This window comes from Zeus faber, assembly GCF_960531495.2.
Source record: "Zeus faber genome assembly, chromosome: 14".
Lineage (NCBI taxonomy): Eukaryota > Metazoa > Chordata > Actinopteri > Zeiformes > Zeidae > Zeus > Zeus faber.
The window spans coordinates 2,141,375-2,162,969 of NC_137200.1; the positions used below are offsets into that span (position 1 = coordinate 2,141,375).

General features: G+C 38.9%; 1 protein-coding gene across 2 annotated transcripts; it reads left to right on the top strand.

Annotated features, from left to right (window-relative positions):
* The first annotated feature begins 295 nt into the window (after positions 1-295).
* ppme1 (protein phosphatase methylesterase 1) lies at positions 296-14,892 on the top strand. 2 transcript variants are annotated; one of them, XM_080013898.1, is made up of 14 exons: positions 296-498; positions 7,342-7,433; positions 7,542-7,636; positions 8,074-8,131; positions 10,038-10,089; positions 10,877-11,031; positions 11,188-11,278; positions 11,587-11,652; positions 12,356-12,476; positions 12,580-12,709; positions 13,817-13,861; positions 13,993-14,057; positions 14,360-14,427; positions 14,535-14,892. In XM_080013898.1, exons 1-14 carry the CDS (start codon positions 326-328, stop codon positions 14,536-14,538), a joined length of 1,215 nt encoding a protein of 404 aa, XP_079870024.1. In that variant the 5' UTR covers positions 296-325; the 3' UTR covers positions 14,539-14,892. The 2 variants fall into 2 exon arrangements, with proteins under 2 accessions (XP_079870024.1, XP_079870025.1); XM_080013899.1 differs by lacking the exons at positions 10,877-11,031; positions 11,188-11,278.
* Positions 14,893-21,595: the final 6,703 nt, after the last annotated feature.

A 21,595-nucleotide genomic window follows, 5' to 3' on the forward strand; every position in this document is an offset into this window, starting at 1 on the left:
AAAACGAAAAGAGTCGATTGAGAGCACACGAGAGAATCTTCGAATCGAGCGGTTTGTGAAATGAAAGTATTAGTCTGAGAATTACATGAATGTGGAAAAAAGGGTCTGAAGCGAATCATCTAAGTTCTGGCTCTCCTCTTTCGCTCGCCGTTGACCGCACCAACTGAATCAAACGAACGAATCATTTCACTGAGTGACTCATCAAGAACCGAATCTGAGAACAGAACCAAACCTTTCATCACCGAGGAACGGCCAAATAAAGTAGTGTCATTATGAATCCAGTAGGGGGCAATGATGCTGGAACATCTGTAGCTTGTTTGGCTAAATGTACCAATGCGTGGCCGCTAGCTCCTCACTGAGGGAACGTTCAAGCCGGCGGGTTCTGATAAGGACACTTCCACATCTGACGGAGATGGAGAAGCAGCTGCACTTAAACCTGTTGGCCTCCAGACCGCCAATGTCAGGGGGATTGCAGGCTGGCTCGAAAATAAGAATGGGGTAAGCTAGTGGAGTTAGCATACTAGCTACACAGTATGTCCCGAACACAGATCGAGCCACCGTTATTTTCTCTAACCTAAATGTTTGTTTGGCGTGGGGAATATGGCATGAATGTAATCTACATCGTCGTTATAACCAGACTCCAGGGTGTCCCTCCGCTATACAGTATAGGTCTGGCGTCTCAATCCGCTGGGCAGCATCTTTTAATCAGTCAGCGTTTCATGCTTATTCGGGGCCCTGGACTTAATCGTTTTCGATTAGTCCTTCACAGTATGTATGAAAAATCTGAAACCGTGTTGCAATATTTCAAATTGAAGGTGGATGAATCAGAAATGTGGGGCTTGTTTTGGGCCATGGAGGGGAGGCGGAGTAAATTCTGACGTGACGTTACAGTCAATCTCGACATACTTGACACTATTTAGTTGTACCACGAATTAGCCACAACATTAAAACCACCTGCCTAATATTGTGTAGCTCCTCCTCTTGCCGCCAAAACAGCTCTGACCAGCCGAGGTATGGACTCCACAAGACATCTAACAGGTGTCATGTGGTATCTGGCACCAAGACGGTAGCAGCAGATCCTTTAAGTTGTGAGGTGCGGCCCCCATGGATTGGCCTGTTGTTCCAGCACATCCCACAGATGCTTGAACGGATTGAGATCTGGGGAATCTGGAGGCCAAGTCAACACCTTGAATTCTTATGTTCCTCAAACCACTCCTGAACATTTTTTGCAGTGTGGCAGGGCACATTATCCTGCTCAAGAGGCCACTGCCATCAGTGATTACGGTTTCCATGAAGGGGTGTTGTTTAGGTAGGTGCTACGTGTCAAAGTAACATCCGCATGAATTCCAGGACCCAAGGTTTCCCAGCAGAACATTGCCCAGAACATCACACTGCCTCTGCTGGCTTGCCTTCTTCCCATAGTGCATCATGGTGCCATCTCTTCCCCAGGTAAACAAGGCACATGCACCTGGCCATCAACATGATGTAAAAGAAAACGTGATTCATCAGACCAGCCCTCACCTTCTTCCATTGCGCCATGGTTTTGTTCTGACGCTCACATGCCCATTGTAGGAGCTTTCGGTGGTTGACAGGGGTCAGCATGGGCATTCTGACCAGACAGCTACGCAGCCCCCTACCAGCAAACTGCGATGCACTGTGTGTTCTATCATAGCCAGCAATAACTTTTCCAGCAGTTGTGCTACATTCACTTGCTGCCTAATATATCCCACCCCTTAACAGGTGCCATTGGAACAAGATGATCAGTGTTATTCACTTCACCTGTCAGTGCCTTTAATTTTGTGGCTGATCGGTGTATTGTAGTAGTAGCAGTAGCAATAATACTTACTATATCAATAATAATGACCTTTTAATTATTCAACAGTTTTCAAAGCAAAGCTTCACAAAGAACATCCCATAAAAGCATATATTATAATTACGCACATTTTAGTATTTTTAGAGCTTATTGTGTATGACCGTATGTATGTGACAAATAACCTCTTGAATCATAAGAGAACAGGAACACAGTAAATACACATTTTTAATATAGGTGTGCCTTGTTAAAATATGATGATAATAAAAATATATAGCTGCACACAGCAAAACAGTGGGTCCATTTTAGTTGTGTTAGTGACTAATTACATTTTGTCAGAATAGAATGTCTTAATTTACAAAAAGATCAAAGAGATAATATATCAAACAGCCTGCGACATCAACCAGGTAAGACGGTACAGAAACATGCACACACCTAGTTTGTAATTTTTAACACTACAGAGCAATGGACTCTACAAGGGCTGTACCAGACTGAGCCCTGCACACCACCACAACCTGCACATTTATAGCAAATTGGATGCTGTCCCAAAGCGTCTTGTTCTAAAACTAATCTCCTTCCATTACCTGATCAAAAGTTTTTGAACGTTGGAATGTCTGAAGCCTAAAGGTTTGGCCATTTTTGGTCAAATTGAGTCAGTTTTTCACTATTTTCTGCTCTGTGTGATTTGATTTGGATGAAACTTGAACCACGACATGTCTGACGTTCTGGTTCTTACACTCATACTCATAAAAATGCTCCGATACTCAAACCCGATACCAACATAATGTAATGTTATTGCGTTGTTTACGCTCAGAAAAGAGAGCAAAAGAAAGAAAATGTCGGCTGCTAAGAGGTACTTCAAGGTAAACCAAGAACATTAGATAAACAATTTATCTATCGCCTGGCAATATTCCATAATTGTCCAGACTGCATATCTATCGCTGTCACTACAGAGGGGCTCCTCTAGTGATGAAAAGTTTGATTTGGTTCTTGACGAATCGCTAAGTAAAACGAGTCGTTAGATTTGATTTAGTTGGTTTAATGCATGGTGAGCGAAGGGGGACTTCCAGTGAATGAGAGTGAGATTGTCATTTATTATTTTAAGATTTTTTGCAATGATTGCAGTTTATTTTGGAAAGGCGAGTGCCATATAAATGTAATATAAATGTATATTTGGACTAAAAGGGAAAGAGACTTTAATTTGAAGTTTGAACTGGACATTTCCATGTTAGTGTGAATATGTAATATGTTGGGTCCAACTAAAACCCAGTGAGAGTTACAGGTTGCATTATACTGAAACTTAGTGACAGTCCCATATTCTATTTTACAGTATCTGTTATCGTTCCAGGTTGTATTTTATTGGAACTCGGATGATTTCATGTTCCATTGTTGTTCCATAGTTAATAATGAACAATAATAAAAAACAGCAATCTCCCTATTGTGGTAACTGAAAATTGCATCATTAGTCGGTATGTAAAGCTGTCCCAATGTGAGCGTGATCAGATCAGATTTGTCAGTAACGTACAGCATATATACCCAATGAGACCAAATTATAAGGAATTTTGATTTCTCTGATCACGGAAATGAAGTTCAAAAGGATTGGTGGACAATTTAACATTTATTTAATAGTCAATGTTTTATGAACATAATAAAAAAAATAATAAAAAATTGAAAATCAGAATTCGGCAGGTCAGACTTACAATAAAGGAATCGGAATCGGCCGAGAAAATTGCAATCGGCATAGGGCTGCACAATTAATCGTATATTAATCGCGATGAGGATATTGGCCTCCACAATTAATTGATAATGGCTGGGGGCAATTATTTTTTTATAATCTTTTTTTATTTTTATTTTTATTTTTTTAATTAAAATAATATTTACTTTTTATTATTCAATTTGTGACAAGGTGTCGTCACTCCAGAACAAAGGCAAAGTGTATATTAAAAGCCTGCTCAGGTGTTAACCCAGGTTATTGTAGTTTTAATACTCCTATTACTACATAACATCATATAACACAGTCAATGAATTCTATTATATAATTATAGAACCCAGAATCGCGATTGTGGCGCCTCCCCTTGCGGCTGCCTGCGCGAGCACCTTGTGTGGATTACGCACATTTTGGTATTTTTTAGTATTTTTGGAGCTTATTGTGCGTAATCACCGGATGTCATGACATTTCACTGCATATATGTATGACCGTATGTATATGTATGTGACAAATAATCTCTTGAACTTGAACTCAACCGTGTCCGTTGCTCTAGCGGTAGTCCTGATCCGGACACTTTTAAGCTCAGAAAATTCAGAGAATAATAAAAATCCGAACAATTACAATAGGGGATCCATCCCTACGACATGGCCCCCTAATAAGTATAGCAGCAATACACGGGGTCCAGTTTATTCATTTTAGGTATGTATTACAATTTTCCCGGTTCAGTGAAACACAGCACAAGTTACAAAAAGCAGCCGTCTTGTTGGCTTGTTGGCGGTTTGTTATTGGTATAAGTTACTGTGACGCTTGTGGTGATAAAACTCTACTCTGAGGATATGACGTCTCAGCATAGGTTCTTTAGAATGAGATACAAGGCCTGTACGGCGCTATAATGTAGATCCATCACTGCTCACACTGGTTGGGTCGTGTATTTTCAGCTATTACAATTTGTCGGGTTCTGTAAAACACATGTTTTCCAAATGACACAAATTACAAATTCCCAATTCTTCAATTTTAAATATGAGAGGTAGAATATATAAGTCAAATGTGTTTTATTTTGCAAATAGATTCAAGAGGTTTATTCGTCACATACATATACATACTTTCATACATATATGCAGTAAAATGTAATGAATGTAAATAGATTGGTAAGTTTGGAAGAATAATGACAAGACGGGTCAGATAATTGTTTTGTTGAACAGATGTCCAAAACATCTGGACAGAATGACCAAACAAAATATCCCATTATTTATAAAGATCACACGTCATGTAATTTTTTTTGTATTACAAAAAATGGCAATCTTCCGATAGTCCAAGAAATTCCAATAAATAGAAAAAGACAAAACTATTCGCAACTTGTTTGAAATTGTCAAATAAAACAGTATTTGAAAATAGTCTTATATGTAATAACACAAAAAGCCAATCTTCAGGAAGCTAATTTTAACACAGATCGCAAACAAACGTCAAGTTTGTTATATATTTATTACAAAAACAGGTCATCTTCACGAAGGTAAATAAATTATTCACCTTCATTTTCTGTTTTTACCTTTTTTTTTTTTTTTTTTTTCAACTTTTGGAATATAAGTCACCCTATTGTTATTGTGGGTGTAGGTGACCACCTGTAACAAAGTGGGTAATTGTGTATTTTACCAAGTAATGGTATAGACATTGTAATAGTTCCTGCAACACCCATGTTAGGTTGAACTATCAGTTGTAATTTCTAGAGTGCCACTCATGTTGCAGTTGTATTTATTCTGAGTAGTAATCTATTACAACCTTGGCAAGTGTGGTCTTCATTGTCAGTGTTGAAACTTTCCTGACTTCCACCTCACTTGATGCATACATGTTTGTTTGTCAAACTAGTCGATGTTATTATGGCCACTATTTATAACAGTTCCTTCTATGGGAGTTTCATGTCAGTTAATTATTTGCGACTGCTATGTCTGATCTTGGTAGTATTATCATGCTCTTCATACACAGCCGTTCTGATGGCGAGGGGTCAGCATCTTCATTGTGTACGATTGGCCTTTCGTCACATGTTTAATTTGGTCTTCCCAAAGGCTGAGTTTCCTTACCATTGTCATGTCACCAACGTAGCACTCCAGCAATTCCCTGATAATTGTAAATAATTTTCAACAAATAAGTAGTCACATGTTAAATTATTGATTACTATACTTTGGAGTTTTCTTTCATGTATTTAACCACAAATTCTTATTTTTATGTGATTGTCTTTGTTTTCACTGTTCGCTAATGATAAAACCCGACAGAAGCAGTTACCTTTGGCCACAAGGGTCACCCATTATTATAGCTTTATTTATTATAAAATTATCATTTACATGACAGATGTTACATTTTAAGAAAAGTTACTTTTGTTGATACATTGTCAAAGAAAGAAATTGAAAACTTGTATTTTCATACTCATTGCCTATAATAATTGAGTTGAATTTCAATTTGTTAAATGTCTAGTTCTATCAGCAATATTTGAGCTATTTACAAATCGATCTTGTTTTTTAGCTGTCTGCTAAAAAGTTTGGGGTTTTTTTGTGTTGTTTTTTTTCCGCCAAATAATCATTTCTCGGTCCACATGTTTCATTACACAACCTGTGTTAACTCTGCATTTCTTCACTGTATAAATTACTGCCAGTATGGCCAGTGATGACACCAAATGACTGACTCCTCATATTGTCACACGTCTTTGGTATAGTATAGTTATTGGCCCTAGAATTTGACTTGTCACCTTTGCCTTTGAATTCTGTGGGGTGGAATGGTTGTCGTCATGCCTTTGCTACTGGATGCTTCGTAGTATTCACTTACTTGGTCTTGTCCTTGGTTTTCAATAATATTCGCCTGCAGTCCAGTGATTTCAAATATAGGCTGACTTTGACTGAATTGTGTAGTATCTCAGAAACGACTATAGACAGATTCAATCTTGTTGTAGTAAGCTACAGAACTACTGGTTGAGTCATACTGATAATGTACAACTTTTCTCTTTGTGTGTGAATGAACAACTGCATACCGCGATCCCTGCGATCCCTGCACATCCCTGCACATGTATTCTCAGAAATAGTTAATAAACATGCATCATCATCATCATTTAACAATAATTTCTGAATTGCTTTATCAATTGGCATAGCTATTTTATATAATGCAGAGTCATTTTGATCTACATCAATACAGCTAGTAAACTGCTCAGCATACGTTATTTTGAATGCTGTATTAAACACTTTACAATCGATTCAGTGTCATTCCTCAGCGAAGTATTTCTCTTGAAATATTCCTATGTGTCTTCACTGCTATTGTTGGTTAATAGCATTGTTTTAACGTTAAGTCTCATCATTCCAATAAATAAGATAAAATAACCTATAATATATATGACAATTGTATACATTAACAGCTTTAGGACCAGCTGTTTCAAAAACTGAATGTCTGGGTTAAATTTATATTGATATGCAAAGTGTTTTTGCCCAAACTGTAGGTAAACTTGGGCTCAGACGGAAATGTATTTGGTGTAGATTCAAATAACAAACTCACATTAGGCATAATCCTTGGACTATAATGTATATGAATGTATTGAAGATACTCCCCATTACCCTATTGCTTGCCTGGTTTTGGGCCAGTGGCCAATACCAGTATTTGTAATGTTGTATCCCATTGTCCCTGTGACTGTTTCTATTTTGCAACAATTGACCATATATCATTCTAGTGATGTTGAACTGAACACTACTAGATTGGTGTTGTGTATTGTGATGTTAGTCTTCTTCCAAGACTTGTCATGCAGTACCAAATTGATGCTTATCATTATCTTGTTGTCCATTACATACAGACCTGGAAGAAAGAGAGATTTCACCCCCCTTTCCTGGATTCAATACTTTGAAACGATGGAAGATGTCCAGGTGGAAAACGGTAATGGCAAAGACATATCCTTGATTCTTGCTTTCTGCTCACTGTTTATCGATAAGCATTATTCCACTTTGGGAACATATGGACCCCGCAGTTCGCACTGTGTTTCCTTGATTCACCAGCACGTTTTCAGAATTTACTGCAGTGGTTCCCATGGGCCTGTGCTGTTGCTGCTCCATGGAGGAGGACATTCGGCTCTCTCCTGGGCTGTATTCACTGTAAGTCTAAAAGCTTTTCTCATTGAAATTAACATACTGTGCAGCATTTTGCTCTCTTTTTAACAGCTACTGTCACTCTTGACTAACATCAGTGTCTATGCAAATCACTCAAAACAAAGTATATGTGTGATATTGGGCCAATTTTAAGGCGCAGGTTGCATTGGCAGCGGTGGTGGTGGTTGTGTAGGAGGTACATGTTGTGGAGCCAAGAAGGGAGCAGTCCGAATTATTTTTAAAACTACAGTGAACCCTTGGCTTGGTTTTCTGCTGCCAGCAACATCTCAAACAACATAAGGGCATGAAAGAAATACAGTTGCTTTCCATGGTTGGGCTATTTTTGAAATCAACACAGTCCATTTCAGAAAATGCAGCACAGATTGCCTTAAAGCATTGTATTCTCATTAGTTCAAACTTTGTCCAATTATGTTGATTTGCAGGCAGTGATATGCAGCAGGATCAACTGCAGGGTTGTGGCAATGGACCTCAGAGCCCATGGTAAGTAGAATAAGCCATAAAAAACAGAGGACTAAAATACAAATTATACTTGAACAAGAAGTTATTCAAATATTTAAACTGTCCAAACTGTCCAATCAACTGAAATTGTTTATTTGCCTTTAAAAAAAATAGATTTTGCTTAATATTTCAATTTAGACAACTTAATTGATGCCAAGAAAGGTAATTAATTAACAGCTAACCCAGTCAATACACAACTCACAGGTAATTATAGTTCAAAGGCAACAGATTAACACATTTGTTATAGTTCATAAAATAACCAAGTTAAAATAATGTAGCAATGATTTGAAATGACTACCGTCTGCATTTTTGATTTAGTAACTAAAGTCAGTGACTGATGTAATGGTTTGTTCACCTATGAGGCACATTATAATGCTGGCCTGAGGGCATTACAGTGAATTCACTGGACAGAACATGGTCAGATTGGCTGATATTTTTTTTGCTTTATTGACCACCTGTTTCTCCCACAGGGAGCACAAGTCTTTTTGCTGGTCCAGTTACCTTGTATCAGACTTTCACAATACAGTATAGGCTATTCTTGTCATTAACAGACAAGTTCAAGAGATTATTTGTCACATACATATACATACGGTCATACATATATGCAGTGAAATGACACCCGGTGATTACGCACAATAAGCTCGAAAAATACTCAAATGTGCGTAATCAACCCATTAAACCAGCAAATAAATTTAAAAGTAAGAATACTTTCAGTGAATAATTGGTAGAAATGACGTAAAATGGTATCGCAGTCACTAAAAGAGCTCAACAGCCTCAAATTGTTCTTGGTATGAATTCCACAAGATGTGGGAAACATTCCTTTGAGATTCTGGTCCATGTTGACATGATTGCCTCATGCAATTCCTGCAGATTTGTCAGCTCGAATCTCCAGTTTTATCACATCCCAAAGGTGTTCTATTGGATTCATATCTGGTGTTTAGGAAGGTCACTAAAGAACATTGAACTCATTGTTATGTACATGAAACCAGTGTGGGACGACTTTTGCCTTGTGACATGGAGCATTATCATGTTGGAAGTAGCCAATAGAAGATGGTTAAATTGTGGGATGCACATGGTCAACCACAATAATCAAATAGGCCGTAGCAATCAAGCAATGATTGATTGGTGTTAATGGGCCCAAAGTGTGCCAAGAATAAAGTCCCCACCCTTTATACCACTGCCACTAGCCTGGACTGATCACTCAAGGCAGGTTTGGTCCATGGATTCATTCTGTTGGTACCAAATTCTGGCCCTACCATCTGTGTGCTGTGGCACATTTTTACAGTCTTCCACTGTCCCTGTTTGGTGAGCCTCTGCCCTCAGCTTTCTGTTCTTGGCTGACAGAAGTGGAATCTGACATGGTCTTCTGCTGTTGTAGCCCAGCCGCTTCAAGGTTCGACGTGTTGTGCGTTCTGAGATGGTTTTCTGCTCCCCACTATTGTACAGAGTGGTTATTGGTGTTACTGTAGACTTTGTCAGCTTGAACCAGTCTGGCCATTCTCCGTTGACCTGTCTCATCCACAAGGCGTTTCCGTCCGCAGAACTGCCACTCACTGGATGCTTTTTGTGTTTCACACCATTCTGAGTTAACTCTAGAGACTGTTGCGTGTGAAAATCCGAGGAGATCAGCATTTACAGAAATACTCAAACCAGCCTGTCTGGCACCAACAATCGTGCAACGGTAGAAAACACTGAGATCAAATTTTTTTTCCCATTCTGATGGTTGATGTGAACATTAACTGAAGCTGCTGAACCGTATCTGCATGATTTTATGCATTGCACTGCTGCCACACAATTGGCTGATGAGATAATTGCATGAATAAGTAGGTGTACAAGTGTTCCTAATAAAGTGAGATGCATTATTTTAATAAATCTTCCTCTTTTGCAGGTGACACTAAAGTGAAAAATACCGAAGACCTCTCTGCGGAGACGATGGCCAAGTAAGTAGTCACAATATGTTAGATGCCACTGTATTTTGGCCTTTGTGTTCATTATTACTATATGGGAGGAGTTTCACCTGGATTAGTGAACATTTAATAATGACCTTTATAGAGAGAACCAGAGAGGGGCGTTTCCTTACCTGCTGACACATGTACAGCCCTGTAATCAGTTTGGAAAGTGTAAAAAGCAACTGAGACCTAGTAAGGATTTTCTGCGTCAGGCCAGATAGCGATCATACAAAGCCATGCTTTGTTTTTTATTTTATTTATTTATTTATTTATTTTATTTTGTAATTTACATGCTACTTGGCTGATTTAGCATTGATAATTGAATCTACCGTCAAGAATCTGCCAATTTCCTGATAAATTACGGTAAAGAATAAAGCAGCTTTCAAGGTTCCCATTTTTTGTGACAAACATACCTTTAGTAAGGATAACATGAGCATTCATTTACAGTAATGTTATAGTTGATTGACCCACAGTACAAAAAAATTAATTGCAATGTTAAAATGGGTTGTTATCACACCTTAAAGGGTTACTCCACTTTTTCAGTCTATCGAACCCAGATTCAGAGAAGGTAAAAACCAATTTCATCCCTGTGTTTCTATTAGGGGTAACCACTCTAATTTCACAGGAGCTAGGCTAGTTTAACCCCTCTGCAGTCTTGCATTGATCTAACACAGCATGCTGTTGCTGTCTTGGTACAGGATACATTGGATAAAATTGGTATTGACCTTCTTATCTGACTCTGGGTTCAAGAAGATGAATTTGCTGTTTACTTCACAAGGGACATTGGCAAAGTAGTGGAGGCTCTCTATGGAGAGAACCCTCCTCCGATCCTGATTGTTGGACACAGCATGGGCGGAGCAATAGCGGTTCACACAGCCGCAGCGAACCACATACCATCACTACTCGGCCTCTGCGTCATCGACGTGGTTGAAGGCAAGTCCTTGTGCCCTGTTTGGCCTTTGGATTTTGACGTAATATTGTAGATTTTGAACAGAAATTATCGCAAAATATTACTTCATATAAATAAATTGATAGTTCTTCTGTCAATAAATTGATACAGTAACAACTGTATTCTATTATTGGACGCAGGCACAGCGATGGATGCCTTGAACAGCATGCAGAATTTCCTCAGGAGTCGGCCAAAGACGTTTAAATCTTTGGAAAATGCCATTGAGTGGAGGTAAAAACATTAATGCAAAAAAACTAAATCAACCACAACATTGATGATTATGCTCCAACCCAAAGTACAAATATTTAAACACAACAATGTGTTAAGGTAATTTAATAGATGACTGTTTCCTGGTTGTGAAACGAAATTCTCTAATATGTCAGAAATCTGAGAATAATCTCAGAATTCTGACTAAAGTAATGAGATCTTATTGTTAAAATTCAGGGATTAATCTTATAACGGGCCACTTATTCTTATATAGATTACATCTGTTACCACCAATATTTAATATCCTTTTAATATTTTTCCTTCTGTTTCAGTGTAAAGAGTGGACAGATCCGGAACATAGAGTCTGCGCGGGTTTCAATGGGGGGTCAGGTTAAAAAGTAAGTCAGCGTATTTTGGCCATCAGGACTCATACAAAGACTTGAAAGGCCTGAATATGCTCTGTTTAAATGTTCCTTTTTTCGATGTTAGAAATGTTTTTGAAATGTGAATAAACGTCTTGAAAATTGTGGGAAGTTTTTCTGTAGTGTTTAGTGCAAGTCAATGACAAGAGAAGAGGAGTTACATTTTGTTAATGTCAATTAACTATACTGTGGCAGATCCGCCGACTACATACCACCCAAGTGGCGTTTTCAGGGCCTTCTGACACAGAGACACAGACGATGGAGTAGAAACACACCACTTTTATTGCAGCAAGTGGGCCAGGTGGAACAAGCCCTGGAGCAGATGGACATGCAGATGTCATGACATGGGCTCCTCTGTGTGTGTGTGTGTGTGAGGGGGGATTTTACCTGTTGCAGTAGACCAATCAACAAGCAACAGGAGTACAGCCACACTGATCCTGGGCCCAATTACCTAGACCCAGGACAGGTGTGGCTGCTCAAACCACACCATCCCCACACCACATATACACTTGTGAGAGAGTAATCAGGTCTAAAAAAGGTGACGGTTTACATATATTATACTCAAGCATCAAGGTTCTGGAATGAACGTTGATTATATCTTTAAGCTTTACAAACCCTGGTGTGTGCATGTGGTTGTGTTAATGCACCTATTCCTGGCATAAGAATACCTCATTGACAGGTGGGAGGAACCAAACAGCAGTCCTGGTATCTCTAATAGTATCGAAGGCATAATAGAAGAGGATGAAGAGGAGGATGAGGAAGAATCAAACAAAAAGAGAATGAAGGAAACTGAGCAAGAGGTGTGTGTGTGTGTGTGTGTGTGTGTGTGTGTGTGTGTGTGTGTGTGTGTGTGTGTGTGTGTGTGTGTCTCATATGAACTTATACTGAGAGCTCTACCTGCAGGTAAAGAAAGACAGCATCTTCACCTGGCGAGTGGAGTTGTCCAAGACAGAGAAATACTGGGAGGGCTGGTTCCGAGGCCTGTCTGCCCTCTTCCTCTCCTGCTCTGTGCCAAAGTTGCTCCTGCTCGCAGGTCAGACTTTTCACCAGCGGACACTGGCAATTCCGGCTTTGATATTCTGTATAACTGTACAAAACATTTATCTTTTAATGTTTTTGAAGTGGCGGTCACACTTTAAAGGGGCAATAGTGAACTTTTCAACCTTCCCCTCTAGTGTTTCCAAGTGATATTATTGTTCGCACGGCCGTTGCAAAGACAACCGAATCGCTTTACCTTTTCTTCAGTGCAAGTTCTCTGTAAGAAATGCGTAGCTGTCAACCCTCCCATTTTTCTCAGAATTTTCCTGCATTTTCCCTTTTTCCCCGCTGTCCTCTTGGTTTTTTACGTAACACCGCCTTCCCTACTCCACTGAGCGTTCCGCTGTGCATCCCCGTTCCCTGTTTGTACAAACAAAACCAATAATTAGTGTGTTTTTAGTGTGTTTTTATTGTAGATGTATGTGGCGGGCACAGGGCCCTCTGACACAGAGACCCAGGCAGATGTTGCAAACACACCAGTTTATTGTAGAGAGTGACAAGATGTAACAAGCCGGGAGCAGATGGACACCTGTCATGACAGAGGCGCGTGTTTGTGTGATTTACCTGTTTGTCGAATGCTCTGACGAGCAACAGGCATACAGGCACCTCTAATCCCGGGCCCAATTACCTAGAACCAAGACAGGTGTGGCTGCTGTAATGGTTAACGCAATTCCTTTGGGCCGTAAATCGATCCTTCATTTCCCCAGGATATCGTACCCGGTGGCAGTCCGTACGTATTGCATAGTGAAATCGAGGCTTATAGGGAACCAATCTTAACGCTGATGGTGTCATTATTCTATAGCTATTACACTGTGCAATCAACATTAACTTCATAATGATAAGTAAAAGCAAAAAAGTTGTCTTTTGCAACTTTAAATATATATGGGGGGGCTATGACGACAAATCTTTATTTTATTTTTTGTTGTCTTCCCGTCCATTTACAATTGAAATTTGTACTCCACATTTAATCCATCATTACTCTTTAAGAGCAGTTTAAATATTACCAAATATAACTGCAAATAATACTGGAAATATATTTTGTAACTACTCGCTAAGCGATACTGAAGTTTGTTTTCCCTTTTGTTAATTCCAATTCCTGTAGGAGTGGACAGACTTGACAAAGACCTTACAATTGGGCAGATGCAAGGTAAGGTATTCAACATTTCAGTCCCGCTTTGTCCCATGAATGTGCACTTGGTGCAGCTAATGTCAAATTTTCTGCGCCAACCTCAATCGTGTCCAAGATTAAAAATCATGCGTACTTATGATTATCCGCAGGGAAGTTTCAGATGCAGGTCCTCCCTCAGTGTGGTCACGCCGTGCACGAGGACGCACCAGAAAAAGTAAGCCTTGTAGAGTCTTAAAGGGGAATTCCGCCCTGCGCCTCTTCTATTTATAGAAAACTTGCTTACTGTATTTGCTCTCACTGCTGGCGCTAGTTCTCTGCAGATTCCGTTTGACGGCCACAAAGGGAGACGTAAATAGTTATGCCTCTATTTGTTATGATTTTAATGTTGCTTTGCGGTGGAATTCCCCTTTAGCAGGTCTTATGGTGATCTTGACTAAGCATCTGTTTTGCTTTAAAATTCAACTAAGGTATTTTGCATGTATAACGTGTGATTTTATCTCTCCCCTCTGTCACCAGGTAGCAGATGCTTTAGCAACGTTTATGGTCCGGCACAAATTTACAGAACTTAAGGATGGATACCTGTGGTGAGGGGAAAACTATTAAACTAGACCCCCCCCCCCCTCTCCATTTTAAGTTCAGATATAGAATTGAATGGGTCAGAAATCTGTTTTTATTTTCTATTCTTTTACAGCTAATTTCAGTTCAATCTAGACAATGATGCCAGCAGCCATTGAAAAAATGTTTGAAGATTTGTGGACATCATCATCGTCATCTTACATTTTAACGATCAACTGAGGTAAACATAAGACGTAAAACAACTTTATTATTATTGTTATTATTATCATTATGTTGCTTTTATCACGTAGCTATTATGCCTGGCCTTATTTTGTTTATTTTAGACTACTGGGATTTGGTTTTCATGTATTCTGTATGTCTTTGTATATTTTTTCCCCATGTTCTAGTTTGGACCATTGTGTCATTTTGTTGTATGTATTTATGATCTTTGAATTTAAAGGTTGATGATTAAACCTGAATCTGAAAAAAAGTCATCCATGCTTTTGGCTTGTTTGCTATGTGTATTAAAACATAATTATAATAATTATATATGTTGGTGTCTCATTTTACAAGACACTTGTTATCTAGAATTTGTGCAATTTTTAAATTGCAAACTTTATGACAAATGCATGGTGAAATGAAACCATAGAACAATAATTCTCATCAATTGCAGTGACCAATTAATGTATTATGTTGTCACAAATTTATAACATCTGAAATCTCAAGTAGGCATTACATTGAAGAAGGTAATATAAGGGATAACATACTTAACTGTGTAAGAATATAAATTGTTTAATGTGCTGAAGGGGCCAGCTTCAACAATCTAGACAAACTAGGTTGATGTCAAATAATTAAGCACAAGGTAAATTTAAGAATTACAGTAAATTGGCAAAATTGAAGTTTACTTAGTTGCAGCAATTGTGTGCTTGAGAAGTAAACTTCAAACATGCCTGAATGACATTTTCGAATCAACATGACAAAGGTGATGAAATGTTTTTGTCTGTGAACTTCGTTCTCTGGAAAATTAAAACAAATATCTTAATGAAGTCTCTTAAGGATAAACAGTCTCATGGATATGCTGCAATGATGTGCAAAGCCTCTGAATTATTGATGAACATTAATGACAGGTCTCTGAAGACACCATTACCGTATGTGATGGGACTGCAGTGTTTACAGGTTGAAGTGTCCGCAGTGGTAAAAGAGGATTTAAGAACGTTCCCTTGCTAACCTGTTATTGACGACACAGCTTTTGATGAAATGATTAATGCATTTTGTGTCATAAAATTGTTCTCCCAAAAATATGACTCAATAACATCACATTGATGTTTTTGCCTGTAACAATAATCGATAATAAACAATAATTCATTATGTGAGCATATTTTTAAGGACACTACAGTCAGCCGGTCATTATTGCAAAATAACCCCGTTCATGTTAGGGTCCTGATCACCCTCAGAGGTTATTTTGCGATAATGACCTGCTGCCTGTACATTGTGCTTATTACATGGCTATTTACCAAAAATAAAATGAATAGATTTGACATGGAATATTGATTTGAAGTTATTTTATAACTAGTATACCTAGTTCAAGAGCGTCAGCAAAGACAAATTGCCCTAAAAACAAACAAAAACCTTTGCCCTTCATCACAGAATCGGAATGAGTGACTATTTCACCAAGGGTATTCACATGTACTAGGAATTTGTCGTGATTATTGCTGTGTGTCTACAGAAGATAAGCATTACAAAATGTAAGAAAAAAATAAATCAAAATATAATAGATTTAGAAGTAAATTAAAAAAATATATATATATAACTAAAAATAGCCAAATAAATAGCCGAACAAAGCAAAACAAGAATAGTAAAATATATAACATATGCAGAATATGCCAAATAAATGGCCGAAAAAAAGCTAAACAACAATAGTAAAATATATAAAATATACAGAATATCCAATGTGATCCTATGCACAGGATAAGTTATTGCTATGTTATAAATTATGATTATAAACTATATATTTTCTAGGTTGTCACCAGGGGTGATGCTTGGATTCAAAGACATCAGGGGCTTAGCCCAAGCTGTGTGTGTGTGTGTGTGTGTGTGTGTGTGTGTGTGTGTGTGTGTGTGTGTGTGTGTGTGTGTGTGTGTGTGTGTGTGTGTGTGTGGCAACCTCTTGCCTCAAGGTCCTGGAGGGACGGAAGGTTGCAGCCAATCACCTCTCTGCAGAACCAATGATCCGCTGTAGCCAGCCCTTGTCCTCTGCAGTGGCAGCAGCGAAGTGCACCATCATTGTCTGGCAGGTTGAATTTCTTCAACTGCAGCAGAAAGTACATGCTTTGGTGGGCCTTCTTAATAAGTGAGCTGATGTTTATCTCCCACTTGAGGGCCTAAGGAATTGTGGTGTCCAGGAAACAGAAGGACTCTGCAAGGTTGACCGGGGAGTCGCACATGGTGACAGGGGGGTGATGGACATGAGGTGAACTAGCACAAGGCATTCAAAAGTCTTCATCACCACAGAAGTCAGAGCGAGGGTTCTGTAACCATTAAGTCACCTGTGATCCTTGGCTTTTTGGGGACAGGGATGGTGGTTGAGGCTTGGAAGCCTGTGAACTGTGTCTGTGAACATGAGGTGTCTTGGAAAGTGTGGCGACCCAAGACAGCCCCATCGTTTAAGATAATTACTAAGAGACGTTGCCAGGGGTCCCGAGGGAGAGAGCGCATCACCAGGGGTCCTGGTGATAAGGGAGGTGAAATGTGACCTGTGACCTATGTAGGGGAACCAAATGGTCAACGTTGTCTTTGGGCAAGCATAAAAGAACCCGCCCAAGTTTCATTCGACAGAGAATCCATCCGGCTTGGTTCTCTCCCGGACGTCCTAGGCAAGTCTGGTCTGATGCTGTTCTTTTGTAATAAATCTATTATTTTACTCAAGTCAGCGTCAGCGGTCTCTCCTTCTTCATCAACACATCAAATTCATTAAGAAACTACAAAGTGTTGCGCGAACTAGGATCTGCTGGGCCTCATCTGCCGATGCTGCCTGCTCCAGCGAATAACCACTCTCAGGGTGAGTGTTTTCTCACAAATTGAGCTGTGTGGATTTTGAAGCGGTAGTATTTTGGGCGGATAGACTGCACTGACAAGAGCAAATTGTATGGAGATGATGTGTGAATGTGTGAAGGGAGTTTTCATCTAAATTGGGGTTTATTAAGTTGTAAAAGACGTAAATAAGGGGAATAAGGGAATAATTAACAAAGAAAAAGAGAAGTTGAAATAGAGAATAGAGACGAGAGAAATAAAAGATGAAGTTAAAAGTAAAAGTTAAAGGCTGTAAATGTGGAGAAAGTTTAATTAAAAAGTAATTGTAGAATGGCAGAACTAGTAGCTTTAAGTTATTTCAATAACCATGCAAGATTAATGGAGACAGGGCCCGTATCTCCTTAAAAAGTAAGACGTGTACATTAAATGCTGCGTGAAAGTTTGCCGAATGAAAATAAAATGTAGTCAAATCTAGGTAGGAAAAACAAAGAGGAAATAACCCTGGCCAGGGGAATTGACTCAAAATAAAATTATATGAATGAAGTTAAAAGTCTAAAGTAAGATGAAAAAGATGAAAAGTGAAAAAGAGATAAAAGTTAAAAGCCTAAAGTAAGATGAAAAAGATGAAAAGTGAAGCAAAAAGAGTTCCAAGTAAAAGGCTTAAAGGATGAAAAATAAAGTTTGAGGAAAAAATGGGGAAAAGCAGGGCTGAACCAGCCCTGAAGAGAATGAGTGCACAGTGAACATGCATTTACATTTACATTTAGTCATTTAGCAGACGCTTTTATCCAAAGCGACTTACAAGGGAGGATAACATTCAAGCTACATTGCGACAGAGACATTAGTGTAACAATAAATACTGCTAGATAGTGCTAAGTAATTGTAAGTTAGGAGAGGAGGTACTCTCTGAAGAGCTGGGTCTTCAAGTGCTTCTTAAAGACAGAGAGGGAGGTCCCTGCTCTGGTGGTTTTTGGCAGCTCGTTCCACCAACGTGGAACTACAAATGACAATAACCTGGATTGCCGTGGCTGTATGGCCGGCAGAGCCAGGTTACGCTCATTTGATGAGCGCGGCATCCGGGGGGTAACATATGCTTTTACAAGAGCATTTATGTAGGTGGGAGCATTCCCAACAATCACTCTGTAGGCCAGCATAAGAGACTTGAACTTGATGCGAGCGGCTACAGGTAACCAGTGGAGCTCGATGAGCAGCGGAGTGACATGTGCCCTCTTTAGCTGGTTGAACACCAGTCGCGCCCCGCATTCTGTATCATCTGAAGTGGCTTCACCGCACAGGCCGGCAAGCCTGTTAAGAGGGCATTGCAGTAGTCGAGACGGGACATCACCAAGGTTTTTACCAGCAGTTGAGTGGCATATTGGGTCAGGTATGGCCTGACTTTTCGGATGTTGAATAGTGCAAAGCGGCAGGACCGGGAGACGGCGGCAACATGGTCCGAGAATGTCAGTTGGTCATCAATAATGACACCTAGATTCCTTGCAGCCCCTGTAGGAACAAGAGATAGTCAATTTTAATATCAATGTTGTTATAAACTCACACAAAAGGATAATTTGAAAAAAAGTTTGGCCAAAGTGAAATTTAAAAGTCTGGCCAAAGTGAAAATCTTAAAGAAATTAGAAAAGTATACATGAGTTGACGTAAAAGTATAAAGTTAAGCGCTGTTGAACTTTTTGGAGAATCCGATGTGTTGCTGGACAGACATGTCTTTTTCCTTTTGGTGTGTGAGAGTGTGCCGCGCGTAAGAGATGTGAAGAGATTTGTGTATTGTTTGTGTCTATGTATAAATGATATATAGAATACATGGGTTATTAATAGGTATACATATGTGGTGAGCAGGTGAATAATACATAAAAGAAACATTTCTTGCCCCTTTAGTGATAAATATATATGAGCCTGTTTACGGACTTTGTAAAGCTGATAATAAAGATTATGAGCCTTTTTCTTTAAAGGACGTTTGATAAATATATGAGCCTTTTTCTCTCAAGGACATTTTATACATTTGATAAAGGATTTGAACCTTCACAGGACTTTATATATTTGATAACAAAATGAGCCTTCTTGAGAGAAGGACTAGAATCACCAGAAACAGTCTGCCTACACATACATGTACACATTCAGAAAAGAAAAGAAAATCTTCTGCTCTGAATTAGGGGTAGGATTTGTGCATTGTTTGGTTGGTGTGTGAGTTTTTTGTCTTCGTGCTTGGAGTGTGTGTGACAGTGCTTGTTGTAAGTCCTGTTGGTTAAAGGAGCAGGTAGTCTTGGTGAAATAGAAGGAAAAGCTGAATTTTTGATGCAAGAGAAGAGGTTTTGTGTTTCGGCTGCTGAGTACAAGGAACCAGCTTTGATTTATGACTCTGCGTGGCCTAGGGGAGCTGAAACAGGATGTTCGCTCGCTGACGACCAGTGCAAACTGGAAGCTGTGCTTAAATTTAAGAGGTGGAGCAAGGGGTGGTGCTTCATATAGAGTGGAACTTAGTCGACTCCCCCTGACAAGAGGGGCGGAGAAGAAGTATGATAGAAGAAAATAAATGAATATTAAAATAAATATAAATAAAATTGAATTAAATAGGAAAATAGAATAAAAATAATTAACTAGAGGTGATATTAGATTGACTAATATACTCTTTAGATTTAAATGCGTCGTATGAATAAAAGAAAACATTGCTTTATTTCAAATGTGCGAGAAATAAAAAAGCTGATAATGTATGTCTCATTGAATTGTATTATATATATGTATAGGAATTTAGAGTGGTCTTAAGACACTAAACTCTTGTGTTGTTCTTTTTGTTTTTTCTTTCTTCCTCTCTTTTACTTTGCTGAGTGAAAGCTGGGGGAAAGACAGAGAAGATGGAATGTGTCTGAATTGGATCATCCAAGGGGCAGATGACAAGACATCTAGCAGTTCTTCACAGACACCGGGAGCTTGCGGATGACAGCACATAAGAATTCTGAATCCAGAATGAATAAGGCCAGTACGGTTTATCCACAAACTCTTTTCAATAGACAATTGCATTTACCTATATGTGTGTACATCTAGTTATAACCTACAGGATTGCTTGTTTTCACATATAGGATTACAGTAGTTATTTTTCTTATATTGTGTTTGCAATTAGTTAGTAAGAGACTTGGCAACGGACTGACTAATCAAGGCATTCGCCTAATTAATGGAGTATTATTGATTTGATTGATCAAATGCAGAAAAACTGATTTGATTTAAATACGGTTGAGTGCTGTGAATATTGGTTTCATTATCTGAGTATGGTTTATCTTGATTGAAGCTGTTTTGAGGGTGAACATTGATGTACATTTTGATAATTTAAGATAAATGAGTATCATCAGATGTATCAGATCATGAACAAGTGAAGTTGCTTTCATAAGTGGGAAGCTATTGTTTCTCCTTTGGGGTTGGTAAATTCAGTTGTTTTTGGTTGAGTGTGATTACACGGTGCTTTATAAATAATTTTTAAATAAATCAATTTGATTTACAATAAAAGAAATGGATACAAGAATTACAAAAGTAATCACTCCTATTGATGTAGTGCGAAAGAATAATCCCCTTATTAAAGATATTGCAAAAATATCAGGAAAATGAAGCAAGCGGTGGCCTGACATTGAACAACCGTGGCCGGCTAAAAGAACTCTTAACCCGGATGTCATTAAAACAATGCAGGTGCTTGTGTCTACATATAAAGTAAATCAAAAGAAAGGAAAAAGAGGAAAGAGACGCACAGAGAAAAGACAAACGGAACTTGGCATTCTGCAGCTGTTCGTAAAGGAGGGACAGACATGGTTCGAAGCTGCAAAGGAAAAAAGAGAACAAAGTAGACAAGAAATAAAGAAAAGTGAAAAGGAAGCAGAAAAATTGATGGAGAAGATTACCGCACCCTTCTCACATACAGCATCTGTAAAGAAGCCCCCGCCTTATGAGAAGGTGACTTTCACTGATGTTTATCCCCAGCTCCCAGTGATGACAATGGAGGGCAACTATCTCTTCAGATGAGGATGAGCAAATAATAGAGATGGGCAAGGCTACAACGACCATAAAGATGTATCAGAGCTCCAACAGTACCAAGAGAAGGAACCATTTGGGAAGCAGGCAACAAGTCAGAAGTCTGGAAATCAGAGAAGAGAGTGTGAGTGATCCGGA